At 37.8% G+C, this 13235-nt stretch overlaps 1 protein-coding gene across 1 annotated transcript in view; it reads right to left on the minus strand.

The window, feature by feature from the left end:
• MYH15 (myosin heavy chain 15) overlaps positions 1-13235 on the minus strand; it is a 156813-nt gene that overhangs the window by 59205 nt on the left and 84373 nt on the right. The window contains 3 exon segments of the mRNA XM_032406238.1: positions 1084-1204; positions 9649-10044; positions 12085-12175. Coding sequence (XP_032262129.1) covers positions 1084-1204; positions 9649-10044; positions 12085-12175 — 608 coding nt within the window.

Here is a 13235-nt window from a genome sequence, read left to right on the forward strand (position 1 = left end):
TGATGGATTAGAAGCAGCCATTATAAATGACTAAATATGCAAGATACCAAAAAGAAAACAAAAACTTATGACAAATTGAAAAAGAAAAAACCCAAATAAATTGCCACAATGTAAAAGATTGGGAAAAAAAAAAAACCCCACAAAACACACAAAAAAACTATCATTAGTAGCTGATAGTAGAGAGTAAAATGTGTACATTTTTCTACCTTTTATTTATCAAATGTTTGTGCAGCACCAATAAGTGGCAGGCATTGTTCTAGATGATTGACATACATCAGTGAATAAAACAAAGCTTACATGAAGCTTACATTCTTGCAGACGGAGATAGACAAATAAGCACATTTATCATGTCAAGTATGTAGTTTGTTTGAAGGTATTAAATACTATAAAAAAAGAAGCACAGAGAGAAAACGGGTTGAGAACAGTCAAATGTCACCTTCTCAACAAGGCCTATACTGACATCCCCCAGATATCTGTTTGATTAACCCTCATCTTTAAGTCTCTGGAGGATTATTAGAGTATTCCAGGCAGAGGAAAAAGCTAGGGCAAGACCCTAGGATGTGAGTGTGCCTGGTGTGTTAAAAACATAGTCAAGGCAGAATGAGAGAAGGGGAAAGTAGTAGAAGAGGTCAGAGAGATAATGAGGGGCCCAATTACGTGGCCTTTGTCGGCCATTGTACAGACTATGGCTTTTACTAAGTGTAAAAAAAAAAGTATGGGTTTATTATTGAAAATTAGAAAAAAATGTCTGTTTCAATGAGGTCGACATTATAAAAAGTCATGTCTTATAGGCTGTGTGGACAGCCCCTGCCATCCTTTGATCTTGGCAGTTGCTTCATCCAACTGCATATTGCTTTTCTCCTTCCTGAAGGAAGCTGGGCAGAGCCTCCCAAACCAGCACAGAGGTAACCCTCACCAGACAAGAGCGTATCTGTGGACAAGGTTAAATCAGAGGCTGCATTCCTCCCCTAGAATCTTTAAATGCTTACTCCGTTTCAGTGACTGACTGATCATCTCAGTTGTCCCTCCACCAGGCTGCTGGGACTAAGGCTCACTCACACCCAAAGCAGCACATTTAGTTACCATTCTCACTCCATAGCTTTGTCTTCTGTGCTTTCAGGTCATTTACCAACTGAGTCACTTCATCTAGTTTTGCATTTGCTTCATTCAAGCGCTCTTCATACAGACTACAGAGCTTCTCAGAGTTAGTCCATGAGTTGAGAATGAAGGGTTGGATATGGTTCATGGAGTCCAGGCTGAAATAGCTGCATAAGAAAGGGAGGTGCGGTTTCTGGGACCCCTGTACTCTCTTCTGCTCTGAAGGCCACAGCTAACATTTGGGAAACTGTATCTTCTAATTTCAGCAAACACAATAAGCTCAAGGTCTGGGCCTTTAAGGGTCCAAATTTCTTAGGCTATAGGTGTCACATAGAAACCCAACTCTCTGGGTATTGGGACACTCTCTAAAATTCTTTGGTCTTCTAAAGGAGGAAACATGCCAAATATTGATGAAGTACATAATCACTTCCTGACATTATATTATATATTTAACCATCTTTCTCTCCCACTAGAATAGGTTTCATGAAAGTAGAGATTCTGTTTGATCACAGAGAATCCCTCAGTGCCTAGAATAGTGTCAAGCACATACGAGAAGCTCAATAAACAACTGGGGACAGGCAGAGGAGAGGGAAGGAACAGGGGAAGAAGAAAGGAAATCCAAAGGCTGACCAAGCAGTATAGAAGAAAGTAGATAGATCTGAGGTGCAATGGCTTAATAATGGAAATTTGAACTGTGAAAGCAACTGCATCCTCTGGATCACTAAGGCTGCAGACTCAAGGTAACCCTGTTGAGTTAACACTTAAATTCTAAACTCCAATTTCTCAGAATGGGTTTTTCGTGCTTGCAGGAAAGGATATGCCATTTGGCCTTTGTACTTCTACCTGATTTAAGTAACCAAACTAACCATTAGATTTCTGCCACACCCTGGAACTAATGCTAGTAAGTTTGAGACTCAAGATTCTTAAACAGGACCAAGAGCTGCCAGATGTAAAATGGTTGTATCTCCTTTACCTAGCTGTAGCTTGCATACTTGTTATTAATATGATCAGAAATTACATTGGTGGTTCTATAGATCTATAGTTCCACAGATAGCTGTTTGTTTTGCTCTTTACGTATATTAAATCTTAATCCATACAACAGTCCCATGAGATCTTTGTTTCTACAATGAGTGCTACAGAAAAGGAAGAATTAGGGATCACATCAATGGCATTCCAAGAAAATGGTGATGTGTGTGAAATCTGGTGGTGAGCCTAACAGTCTGAATGTTTACCTAATTTGCGGTGGTGTGGCAATGGCCAAGGACCAGCAACATTTAAAAGATGCCAGGTTTAGTCTTCTGGAAAACCCCTAAATCAGCAAAAGCCTTGGAGACCTCCAGCTAGAGCCAACTCTATGTTGAAGATTATTCTCTTCAAGCTTACACTAGTGACTATTCTAAACTCCCAATGAAAAACTACCAGATTGCACCTTCTTATAACCCCAACGCAGTCTGCTATGCTTGACACAAAATAGGTACTTAATAAATGTTTAAGACAATCAAATTATTGCCTTAGTGGGAGATTGGCCAACATTCCCACTAAAGTTTACTTAGAGGTCATATTCAAGCTTTCCTTATAATCCTCAACCCCCAAATTTACTATTAATTTGGTCAAGATATCATCCACTGATTAGCAAACAAGTAAAGAGCCAAATCAGGTGCATACTCATTTGGAGGCTGAAGGCGAATGTCATATAGTTCAAGCTCAAAGATGTCCTATAGCACACCCAGGATTGTTGGTGATTGTGCAACTAAACTTGGCAGAGATTTGATGGCCAGCTTCTTATACAATGTCATCAGAATCATGTAGGTTAGAGCCCTGAGGTTAAATGTCAGGCACACTCAAATATCCACTCTCCACTGCCTACTAGAAAAAAGCTATAGTAGTGAAATATGTAACGGTCTTTAGATGGTCTGAAATTTTTAATTATATTTTGAATGTTGAATAGTTTGCTCTCACTCCTAAAAGCAATTTGACAAAGTTGGCACACTCATTTTTTTTTTCATCAAAATATCCCTCAAGAGTTCAGACTGACTCTGTTTTATAAATGAGAAAACAGAGTCAGAGAGGCTAACCACCTTGTCCAAATTCACACAGCTAGGGAGTGTTGGAATTAGGATTTGCACTGATAACGGCCTGTGCAGAGGCAAGGAAAAAAAAAGTCAAATACTAGATTCCTAAGTATCTGTTATATGAAGTAGTAATGACAAAGGGAACGTTACATTGACAGCCTAGTTGACTCATATTGTCACGAATCCTGAGTGCCAGAGGAAACTGGATAAAAATATGATAACTATGTGAACCATCTTTATTTTATGTTGCCTCCAATAAAAAATGACCCATTAACTGGGACAGGAAGAATACATCCAGGTGTGAGGAATGGCACTTCTGTTTATGGCCCTCAATATTCTATGCTCTGCACCTGTTTGCTGAGGGTGAAAGAACACAGAGATCTACAAGACAACTCAGGCAATGGTGTGTGGAAATGGCAAGCAAAGGAGCCAGAGAATCCCCAGTTTTTAAGAGACTCCTGTGTAGTAAGGCCCAGCTGGGCTGTATGTATCTACAGAGTAGCAGCCACCTGGGTACACAGAAAAGACACCTGCTCTGAGGCATAGCTTCATATGGTAGGTATTTCATGGGCAATGTTAACCACTGGCAGAGCCTTTCCAATTTACAATGTATTTTTTATAAGCAGGATCTGCAAAAGACATTGAAATTGTTTATCTAAAGGTAGCCTACACAGGGACATATCATTCAAATGGGTTGTAACTGAAGGTATAAATTCAAATTTAAGCACAAAGGATAGGCACTAAATTTTCATACCAGGAAAGAAGAGGTTAATGGAATAATGTATATTAATCTTAAAGCTGATTCTTAAAATGCTGCCTAAAAATGCTGTCTCCCAAAAATGCAGGAACCAATGGGAATTCAAAATAATCAAGATAATTGTGAGATTGCCTATAACTTCTAAATTTCCCTGGGCTTCTCTGTCAGCATAATATACTTTTTGAAAATGCTTCAGTTTCCACTGTACCACTGAGTATTGGCATTCCTGGCATTATAATTCAGGAAAAGATGAAATAAACATTCAAGAAAAATTTCAGCATAATGTATATGCCTATGAGAGTGAACAGAATCAATTTATCTCACCAAGAAATATTTACAGCAGCAGCGGAATGTGGCCACCCACCAACATAAACAGGATTGGGAGTCGAGGCCCATCTCTACCATAATTGTATGACCTTGGGTAGTCACTGAACCTATGAGCCATAGAATTCCCAAGAGGCATATGTAAAAGTTAATGCTAGTACTTGAGTATACAGGTTATGCATATCATGTACTGAGTATGAGTAAAATAAGACCTAGTTTCTGCCTTAGAGATGCTTTCTATTTAAGCAAAGTTAAAAGACTATATAATGCAGTAGTACAAGAGGGATCCCAAAAGTGCTACAGTAATTCTGAAACAGATAAAGTCTTACTATGGAAAGTTGAACTTGAGCATTCCAGGGAGAGGGCTTAGTTTGGAAAAGGCATATTGGTGGAAAAAGGATATTTGATGGAAGGCAAACATTCTAGCTTGGCTGAAATAGAAGGCCCATGAAGCAAAGTAATAGAATCTAAAATTGGCAGGAATCTAAAAGAGTCAGATCACAGGCCAAAGGGTACTTTGAAAAGCAGCAGTTTGGAGTTCACTGTTAAGCAGGGACATGATTCTATAAAGCCATGTCTAGAGATATTCATATAGATACTATATAGGATAGATTGAAACAAAGAAAAACTAGAAGCAAAAAAGGTAATTTAGGAAACCACTTTAATAGTCCAGTTAAAAGGTAATGAAAGTCCTATCTGCATGTGAGAATAGAATGGAAAACTGTAAGACAGTGAAGAATTGACCTGCTGTAAGAATTGATTGGAAAGCAAAGAACAAGAGAGGAAACAAATAATCAATTACAGGCCTAGAGCCTGGGTGATGAGAAGAAACAGGGTTCCAGTGACAGAAATGTCCAGAAGAAACACCAGATTCAGAAGAAGTTGATGAGTTTGGTTTTAGACACACTAATTTGAGGAAAGGAAGACATTACTGGTCTTTGAAAGAACAACTTAAGAGAATACTTTTAAGGAGAGCAGGGGTAATAAAAGACAGCAGGGGTTATAGGATTGAGGAGGTAGTGAGGCACATATATCTGCTGGTGGGAGCTAGCTTCCTAAGATGGCTTCCCAATGACCAACACCCTTGGTATTTACACTTTTGTATAGATCCCTACCCTTTGACTTCTAACTGAACCACTCCACTGCACTGTAAGTCTGCCTCACTAGAATTGTTGCAGCATCTGTCTTGGTCTCTTGCAATACTTGCTCTTATGCCCTAAATTGCCTTGTAAGAAGTCCAGGTCCCCCGTGTTTGCCATACTATGAGGAAACCCACACTAGCCACATGGCAAGAAAGATTTCCAACTAGCCCCCAGCCATTCTAGTTAGTTGTACAGCCCAGGAGCCAGACATGAGAATGAATAAACCTTCAGATGACTCCAGTCTCAACTGCCATCTGAGCTAAGCCTGGCAACCCCAGAACCAAGAGAGATGATAATAAATTGCTGTTTCAAGCTACCAGGTTTGGGGATGATTTGTTATACAGCAATGGATAAATGGAACAATACTCTTTGGTCAAGGAGACAGAGGCGGATATGGATAGACTTTGCTTTCCTCTTCCTAGTATCCGAGGAAAAGTTTTTCTTATTTTGGTTTGTTTTTGCAATGGGTGAATAATGGTTATGTGGAAAAATTTTTTATTCTTTGGGACAAGAAAGAAAGAAATGGATGAGTATAAGAAAAATATAAGGTGAAGAGAGAAGTTATACTGAATGGTCTTGATCTTATCAGTTAGGTCTTACCATTTATTGAAAAGGATTTAGAAAGTCAGGGTTAGAATCTGAGGGAGGATTTTGTTTAAAATAAAACAGTGAATTAGAAGAATAAAGAACTTCTGAGCAGCAATGAAATTCTAGAGGAAATTGGAAAGTATGAAATTCATATCTAATTAGTATGGATTTACGGTGAACCTATCAACAGTTTTATGACTATGAATTCCTACTAAGACGTGCAGAAACAGAAGAATTCCTGAGGATAAACAAGAGGCACAGTAGACTATAAAGAGTAAGGACTTCTAGAGACTCATTTGGGCTGAGGAAAGCAAATGAAGCCTACAGGGCATGGAGGAAGAATGCTTTCATTGCTGAGAGAAAGAGGAGTCCACATAAAAGGAAGAATACAGAAGAGAGAGAGGAGAGAGGACTTAAATCTTTACTAGATTTACATTCTAAGATAATTGAGGGTGGGATGGCAGGGATAGTGGGGAGAAAGAAAGGGAAGGAAAAGCAGGGTGGTTGTGTTTCTTTCCACTTAATGAGGTTTTTAAAGGGAATTAATGCTAAATATTTTAGGAGTCACTCAGTCTTTCTGAAGAAATGCTACATTTTTCTGGCTATAGTCCATGAAGGTTAAGCTTTATTGTTGGTTTGTCTCTTTCCCAGATAACTTTACAAATTCTGCTCACAAGGAGAATGTGACTCTGGCTACAGACATACCTTGGAGATATTGCAGGCTCAGTGCCAGACCATGCAATAAAGGTAATATCACAATAAAGTGAGTCAGCGAATTTTTTGGTTTCCCAGTGCTCATAAAAGTTATATTTATACTATATTGTAGTCTATTAACTGTGTAATAGCATTATGTCTAAAAAAATGTGTATGCCATAATTTAAAATGCTTTATTGCTAAAAAATGCTAACCATCATCTGAGCTTTCAGTGAGTCATAATCTTTTTGCCGGTGGAGGATCTTGCTCAACGTTGATGGCTGCTGATTGATCAAGGTGGTGGTTGCTGAAGGTTGGGGTGGCTGTGGCAATTTTTTAAAATAAGACAACAATGAGTTTTGACACAATTGACTCTTCCTTTCATAAATGATTTCTGTGTAGCATGTGATGCTGTTAGATTGCATTCTACCCATGGTAGAACTTCCTTCGAAATTGGAGTCAATCCTTTCAAACCCTGCTGCTGCTTTCTTTATCAGCTAAGTTTATGTAATATTCTAAATCCTTTGTTACCACTTCAACAGTCTTCACAGCATCTTCACCAGGAGTAGATTCTGTCTCAAGAAACCACTTTCTTTGCTCATCCATAAATAGCAACTCCTTAGGTTAAAGTTGTGTCATGAGATTGCAGCCCTTCAATCCCATCTTCAGGCTCTACTTCTAATTCTAGTTCTCTTGCAATTTCCACCACATCTTCAGTTACTTCCTCCAGTGGAGTCTTGAACCTCTCAAAGTTATCCAGAAGGGTTTGGAACCAACTTCTTCAAAACTCCTGTTAATGTTGATATTTTGACGTCTTCCTATGAATCATGAATGTTCTTAATGTAGAATGTTCTTAATCTAGAATGGTGAATGCTTTCCAGAAGATTTTCAATTTACTTGGCCCAGATCCATCAGTGATGGATCTGTGGCAGCTATAGACCTAAAAAATATATTTCTTAAATCATGAGATTTGAAAGTCAAAATGACTCCTTGATCCATGGGCTACAGAATGGCTGTTGTGTTAGCAGGCACGAAGACAACATGAATCTTGTTGTATATCTTCATTAGAGCTCTTCAGTGACCAGCTGCATTGTCAATGAGTAGTACCATTTTGAAAGGAATTTTCTTTTCCAAGCAGTAGGTCTCAACAGTGGGCTTCAAATATGTGCTATCATTCAGGCTTTGTTTTTCCATTCCTAGAGCACAGGCAAAGTAGATTTAGCACAATTCTTAAGGGTCCTCAGGTTTTCAGAATGGCAAATGAGCATTAGCTTCAACTTGAGCCCCTAAAGTTAGCATGTCCTTTGAAGCCCAGGCATTGCCTTCTCCTCTCTAGCTAGGAAAGTTCTGCATGGCATCTTCTTCCAATAGAAGGCTGTCTACATTGAGTTTCTTTGTTTAGGGTAGCCACCTCCATGAATTATTTAAGCCAGATCTTCTGGAAAACTTGCTGCAATTTCTACATCAGCACTTGCTGCTTCACCTGGCACTTTTATATTATAGAGACAGCTTCTTTCCTTAAGCCTCATGAATGAACCTCAGCTAGCTTCAAACATGTCCTGCAGCTTTCTCACCTCTCTTGGCCTTCACAGAATTGGAGAGTTAGGCCCTTGCTCTGGATTAGGTTTTAGCTTAAGGGAATGATGTAGCTGGTTTGATCTCCTATCCAGACCATTAAAACTTTCTCCATTATCAGCAATAAGGCTGTTTTACTTGCTTATAATTCATGGGCTCACTGGAGTAGCACTTTTAATTTCCTTCAAGAATTTTTCCTTTGCATTCACAAGTTGGCTAACCATTTGGCACAAGAGGCCTAGCCAACTTTCAGCCTGTCTTGGCTTCCAAAATGCCTTCCTCACTAAGATTAATCATTTCTAGCTTTTGATTTAAAGTGAGAGATGTACAACTCTTCCTTTCACTTGAACACTCAGAAGGCATTTTAAAGTTATTAATTGGCCTAATTTCAATATTGTTGTGTCTCAGGGAATAGAGAGGCCTCAGGAGAGGGAGAGAGGAGAATGGCCGTTTGGCAGAGCGGTCAGGACACACACATTTATCCATTAAGGCTGCCTTCTTATATTGGGCGTGGTTCTTGGTGCCCCCAAACAATTACAACAATAACATCAAAGATCACTGATCATAGATCACCATAATAAATATAATCATAAGGAAAAAGTTTGAAATGTTGTGAGAATCACCAAACTGTGGCACAGAGACATGGAGTGAGAAAATGCCGTTAGATAAATGGCACCAATAGACTTGCTCAACTTAGGGCTGCCACAAGCCTTCAATGGTAAAAAACACAATATCTGTGAAGCATAATGAAGCAAAGCTCAATAAAATGTTGTATGCCTGTATTTGTTCTGCTTAACCTAACATAAGCCTTTTCTCAAATACCAGAAGGTAGGATGGCCATTACCTGTGATCTGATACTAGTCATTTGATAAAAGAGCTTGTACTATATGGATTAATGGGCTCAGTGAAGAAAGAACATATGGTGAAACGTCCTTCTAAGTGCTGGCTGGTTAAAGAGATGCCAGAAAAGATGAGGGGGAAAAGGTCTCTCCTGTTAGCAAAGCTCTTTTTGTCCACCATTCATTGAGACAAACACTAGAGTGTCTGAGCCACCCCCAAGGAGTGTTCCCAATCAATGCCATTTTTCAAGAGAGACACGCCACTCACATAACTAGTGGCTTCACTTTTCACCCTACTTATTTATGTTGTCACCAGAAAGATCCACAAGAAACATGGACTGGAATTCCAATAAAACCAGAAGCTACTATCAGGCTACATTAAGGTAATAGCCATGTGACCTTCACAATGTCCACTGAGATTAAGCCAGATTCTAGTCAATCTAAAGAACGATAGCCTCCATTAGCAAACACCTCAAGTCACCAGTCTCATTTATTTTTCTTTCCCTTCCCCTCCCCCACCTACTTTCATGTTCTGAAGTCTGTAAAGTAGACTTAGGAATGTTTACCTTAGCTCTGGTCATCTGCTCAACATTGGTCAGGAGGTCATCCACTTCTAGCTGCAAGTCACTCTTGTCTTTTTCTAATTTCTGCTTGACCTGTTGTAAATTTTCAAGCCAACCTTGGAGCTCAGCCAGGCTGTTTGCATGTCTCTTCTTCAAAGTGGCAGAAGTTGCCTCGAAGTACAGTGTAGCCTCTTCCATGTCTCAGTGAAGCTTCTGAAATTTTGTTTCCTGTTTCTTAGTTATGTCCAGTTGAGCCAAACTGGTGCCTCCTGCCTCCTCCAGCCTCTCATTCAAGGCTTCCAATTCTTGGGTGAGGTCAGCTCTCTCCCTTTCCATCTTAGCTCGGGTGGTCCTTTCAACTTCCAGTTCCCTTTTTAAAGCCTGTATCTTTATCTGCAGCAATAAATAATTTTGACTTTTACAAAGCACTTGTAGCATATTTTATACTGAAGAGCTTTACTGTACTTTTTATATATTTCTCAACACTAAGAAAAGTCACATAACACTCTTGGTTCCCATTTTATATAAAGAAGATGGAATACAGAGAGATTAAATTATTTTTCCCAAATCAGTACAAAAACCAGAATTCAAATGTGCAGTTCCTCCAGATCTTCCAGTCCTTGGTGATGAGCAACTTCATAAATTCTATACATGGACGGGAAACTACAGTAAAGAGCAGTTTCCAAAGCAATAAGGAAACATTTTTCATACAACAAGAAAAAAATTTAAAGAGATTTAATAAAAACTAACATGATGAATTTTACATACAATACCTCACTCCTCTAGAATTAGTTTACCAATCTCAATTATTGGGAACTTGGGCAAATATCTGAAGAATAGAATGAATATCTCTGATATCCAATATCCAAGCAACTCACTCATAAGAAAGAGCATCAATGTAATTTTACACACAATTCTGACAAACTTGGTTACTTGGCTCCTTAGTCTGCAGGTGATTTCAAGTACCAGGAAATCTGACATAACAAATGAGAATTGGTGGAGGAATGAGGACTGCTACCATGAATAGTAATCTGATACCATTAGAGGAAGAATTACCAGATAAAGGAAATTAGTGATAAGAACCCCCAGAGCCCAAAACCCTTTTAGTGTAAGGGCAAATAGCTCTACAAATCTTGATAGCATCATTAGAGTACAGGGAAGCCACTGCTGTTCATTAACATTGCCTTTAATAATTAGGCATAGATTAGGGGTGAAAAAGGATAAGATCTATTTTAGAATATGTCTTCTTTTCCTTTAAATAAGAGTACCATGGCTAGAGAATGCTGATTTCTAGATCATGCCAATACGTAGGCTACCAGATCTGGTGCTATGACAGAAAAGGTGCTAAAAAAATTTATGACTTCCGCACCCAAGTAAACACGATCACCTTCCAACGAGTTATTTTGGGATCCAATAACTTTATCCCAAACAATACTATCATTAAACCAAACATTTCTGGAACATCTCCTCAGAAATAATCTTTAGAGCATTTTTTTTAAGTCATCAAGGGAAGAGAATTTGTCTTTTGGATAAACTGAAATTTCTGAGTCTTTTTATTTTGGATAAAGTCAAGTATCATTTGAAGACAAGCCCGGTGAATATGATAGATAATCGCTTGGAGATTAATATTGTGTTTGAAATCATGCCTATAAATCAGTGAGACTGACTTTCTTATTCGGTTCAAAATGTCTCAGAAAATAATTATCAGAAAGAGGCTCAAAATTATTTTGAGTAATGGCTATATTACTGAGATAAATATTTAGCTCCAAAGGAAAAACATCTATCATACAGATGTATATGCATACAGCATATGTAAGGAGTTATATATATGTGTGTGTATGTATATGTATATACCCATACATACTTATATTACTCTATAACATGGTCAAATAGTATAAAACAGCTACCTGGTCTAAAACTTATAAATAGCTTCCCATTATTAAATAATGTTTTGAGACTACAAGTAGATACAAAACAGATTTTCAGCACAGAAACAGAATTGCCTTCTAATCACAAAGACTAATCATTATAAAAAATTAAATTGCTAACACTGAATGCTTACCATGGATCAGGCTCTATGCTTACCATTTAAATGTACTGTTGCATTTAATAATATTAGCTCAAGGTTGTCAGGAAGATTAATAACTGAAAAAATAAATACCTAGGATTTTAGCACAATGTTTGGTTCACCGCAAATATTCAACAAATTATCTATATTTTTATAGATAAGAAAATCTAAGTTTAAAAAGTAATTTTCCCAAGTCACCTATCTGGGGAATGCCACAGTCTCCCTTCTTAACCACTGCTCTTTTCTGCTTCTGTCCATAGTTGGCTAAGCGTATGGATACCCTGACAAAGCATTTGTTACTGAAGTACCTATTATCACCCGTGAATCTACATATAGCTACACACAGGTATTTGATAAATGATTACCTGAAGCTCTTTAGCCATGTTTTGAAGCTGAGCCACCAGGCCTTTCTCCTTCCCCACCTTTAAATTCATCTGATTCATTTCTAGTTCTTTCCTGTTAGGGAAAAATGTATCAAATGGAATTGTTTAGAGTGATAACATTTGGCTTGAATATTTTTAAAATTATAGTAATGACACATGAATTCATTCTCATTGCAAAAACTCAACTATTATATCTATATCTGAAATCTCCTTGGCTATCACACCCAATCTTTGTTCCTTCCCTAGAGGTAAACACCATTATCAATTTGGTATGAATCCTTCCAGACATTTTTCTAAGTATTGACATACATTTGTGTTTACATATCAGTAGAAATAGTTTCATTTTCTTTACTGTGAAAGGTATAATATGGTATGTATTTGTATTTATAGTTCCATAAATTATTTTTAACCCAGTAACACATTGGAGGTTTTTCCATGTCTTATTTTTAACCCAATAACACATTGGAGGTTTTTCCATGTTGGCCCACACAAAAATGACTTCATTTAAAAATTAACTGTGACATACTATTCCATGATTTAGACATGCTGTAATTTATCCATTTCCCTATTAATAAGCCCTCAAGTTTTCCCCAATATTTTCCTTTTGTAAATAACACCATTCATATCCATGCCCTCTTGTGTACACATGAGTGTTTCCTTAGAGTGGCTACAAAGCAGGGAATGCCTGGGTCAAGTATAAGTGTGAGCTTAAAATTATATAACCCTGCCCTTTGCCCTGCAATAGCAGTGTGAGATTATTCCTCGACATTTACACTTAGTATTAGCATACTTCTAAATTTTTCCTAGTCGGAGAGAGATTAGAATATCTTTCTTTTTAATGTCTTTGTTTAACAGTGAGGCAGCATCTTGTCAACGATGAGGATTCAAAAATGGCCAATAAGCCAAATAAACCACCTGGTGGTATCCTTTAATCATTTGTCTGCTAGCCTATTCAAATAATTATTGAACTATAGATTTCCTTTTAGTATCCTTATTTTCTGATTTCTGCTGCAAATATTTCTCCCATCTTATATAACTTGTTCTGATTTTGTGTTGTGTTTTGCCACATAAATGTTTAAATATTTGATATCATTAGATGTATCAAAATATTCTTTTTCTGTCTTTGGCTTTTG

Source organism: Phoca vitulina, unplaced genomic scaffold, assembly GCF_004348235.1.
Source record: "Phoca vitulina isolate PV1807 unplaced genomic scaffold, GSC_HSeal_1.0 scaffold8, whole genome shotgun sequence".
Taxonomy (NCBI): Eukaryota; Metazoa; Chordata; class Mammalia; order Carnivora; family Phocidae; genus Phoca; species Phoca vitulina.